Source organism: Phlebotomus papatasi, unplaced genomic scaffold (assembly GCF_024763615.1).
Source record: "Phlebotomus papatasi isolate M1 unplaced genomic scaffold, Ppap_2.1 HiC_scaffold_599, whole genome shotgun sequence".
In the NCBI taxonomy this organism is placed as follows: Eukaryota; Metazoa; Arthropoda; class Insecta; order Diptera; family Psychodidae; genus Phlebotomus; species Phlebotomus papatasi.
Window position 1 is genome coordinate 7,770 of NW_026604795.1, and position 2,867 is coordinate 10,636.

At 39.8% G+C, this 2,867-nt stretch overlaps 1 protein-coding gene across 1 annotated transcript; it reads left to right on the forward strand.

Annotated features, from left to right (window-relative positions):
* Positions 1-2,007: 2,007 nt before the first annotated feature.
* LOC129809322 (nucleolysin TIAR-like) lies at positions 2,008-2,842 on the forward strand (the record flags this gene model as incomplete). The annotated part of the gene is made up of 1 exon (XM_055859138.1): positions 2,008-2,842. A coding segment is annotated over exon 1 (835 nt), but the record flags the coding sequence as incomplete, so codon positions are not given.
* Positions 2,843-2,867: the final 25 nt, after the last annotated feature.

Below are 2,867 nucleotides of genomic sequence, written 5' to 3' on the forward strand. Positions count from 1 at the left end.
CTAAGCGGTGGTACACATTACGTTTAAGACTTTAAGTATCTGTCGGTTCAATCCCAGGTCTCGGCCAAAAAATTTTCACGTCGCGAAAAAAAATTACGGAAATGGTTAATAATAGGAATAACAGAGGGCGCGCATAGAAAATAAGAGCAGCGGTCGGTAATAAAAATGGCGGACAAAAATAAAAATGGCGGTCGGAAATTAAAAATGGCGGACAAAAATAGGAGCAGCGGTCGGTAATAAAAAAAATGGCGGATAAAAATAAAAATGGCGGATGGTAATTCAAAATGGCGGACAAAAAATAAAAAAAATGACAGACAGAAATCAAAATGGTAGATAGGCATTCAAAATGGCGGACAGAAATTGAAAATGGCGTACAGAAATTCAAATTCACAATCATAGATGGCGCTCGTGTGCTCTAACGTAAATTCAAATTTTCACTGAGTGACGTCATCCCCCCGGGGTGACCTCGGCCCCCAAAATATTGCGTCATGTCTCCAGGGTGTGACGTCATCATACACGTGACATCATCACACACGTGACGTCACAGAACAGCGACTTGCTCTATAGTGACGTCACACCCACTTGCTCGATAGTGACGTCACAAACAGCGACTTGCTCTATAGTGACGTCACAAAACAGCGACTTGCTCTATGTATACTACTCCCATATATCACTTTTGTGCCAGTTCATCAAAATCCTTGATATTTTGGTTTAAATACAAAATTTGTATAATTTCACGAATTTGATTCAAGATAACTGAATGGCGTCCCCCAACTTCAGCTCTAAATCGAATTTGCATGCACTCCGAGTTAGCTCACGTTAAGAATCTCACCTACATAAGCCAGTTAGGATTATCTGTCCCTTAACTCTTTATGTGTAACTAACGATATATTTGAGAACTTTTAACTATATAGACATTTAAAAGATAATCAACAAAATAGATCAGGCGCGGATCAGGAACCGGGGGGTAAACAATAAGTAATTTATACACTTTATACACTTTTCTTAACTTTTTTTTAATAAATTCTTTTGCTTTTTTTGTTAATCCTACGTCTCCCACGTTGAATATTTTTCTTTTATTTCAATTTTCATTTTATATGCAAAATTATTATTATTTTTTCTTTTTATTTTTTAGTTGATTTAATCCAATGTTCCTTATAACATTACAAATGGGAATATTTACAGTTTTTTTACATACACATTTTGTCTAGTTACTCGCGATTTTTTGTGTTTTTTTTTCACCCACAATGGATATTTTAATAGAACAGCAAAATAAAATTTACTATTTTTTTTTTTTAAGAATTTCTGTTTTAGAAATCCTTTTTGCGAGACAAGACAAAAATGTTACCTCACCGCAAACAACCTGGGAATAGAATTTTTTTGACTGAAAAAAAATTTAGTCATAATCTTTTAAAATAAAAAAAAAATAAAAGAAACTTTTCTTTAAGAAATTTAAAAAAAAAAATACTTTTTTTTCTTCAATCAATCATTTTCATCATTTTCAATCATTTTCTTCAATCTTCAATCAATCAATTACTAAACTTGGCAATGTCAGATGTCATGTCATAGACGCCTAGTGGTCTTTATGTGGGAAGTGGGAATTTCTTGCAAAAATAGGTGTAAATAGGTGCTGAAAAGTGCTCAATAGGATGCCCAAGGTGTTGAATAAGTGCGTGGTATAGTTATTTGTGTGTCAGAGACAATTCCCAGTGCGCTGTGAGAGGATCTTTCTGGACACTTTTTGAATGCGGTTCTTCAGTGGAGAGTGAGACAGTGTATGTGTGTGTTGTAGTCGTCGAAAGCACGGGCGTACTTTTTTTACCATTTCCTCACGCAATTCTCGTGCTAAATTGGCGGTATCCTCCTTTATCCCGGAACTCTGTGTCATCACCCCACAAGTGGTGGTACTGCAGCTGGTACATCTGCAGCCCAGAGTTGGAGAAGCTTTTTGGGTGAGTGAGTGAGCTTTGGAGGTTTTTTTTCTGTTCGAAAGAAAGGAAAAGAAAGATGGACGAGTCACAGCCCAAGACCCTGTATGTGGGCAACTTTGACAATTCGGTGTCTGAGGAATTGCTATGGTCACTCTTTGCACAGATTGACATGGTGAAGAATTGCAAGATAATTAGGGAACCTGCCAATGATCCCTATGCATTCATTGAATTTACCAATCATCAGTCAGCGTCCACAGCACTGACCGCCATGAATAAGAGACTCTTCCTGGACAAGGAGATGAAAGTTAATTGGGCCACGAGTCCAGGAAATCAGCCAAAAGCTGACACTAGTTCCCACCATTACATTTTCGTTGGGGATTTGAGTCCGGAAATTGAGACAGAGACCCTGAGGGAGGCTTTTGCACCCTTTGGAGAAATTTCCAATTGTCGCATTGTGCGCGATCCGCAAACATTGAAATCCAAGGGATGTGCCTTTGTGTCGTTCGTGAAGAAGGCTGAAGCTCAGAATGCCATTCAGTCGATGAATGGACAGTGGCTGGGCTCTAGGTCAATTCGTACCAACTGGAGCACCCGCAAACCACAACCACCGCGTGAAACGAGCAAGGGTATCAAGGGTGGTAAGCCATCGTACGAAGAGATTTACAATCAGACCAGTCCAACAAATGCCACGGTGTACTGTGGAGGCTTTGCAGCCAATGTGATCAGCGAGGAGCTGGTGCACAAGCACTTTGGCCAATTTGGCGCCATTCAGGATATCAGGGTGTTCAAGGATAAGGGCTATGCCTTTATCAAATTCACCACAAAGGAAGCCGCAACGCATGCCATCGAAGCCACTCACAACACCGACATCAACGGACAGCCCGTCAAGTGCTTCTGGGGCAAGGAGAATGGTAGAGTTACCACCAGTAATGCCCA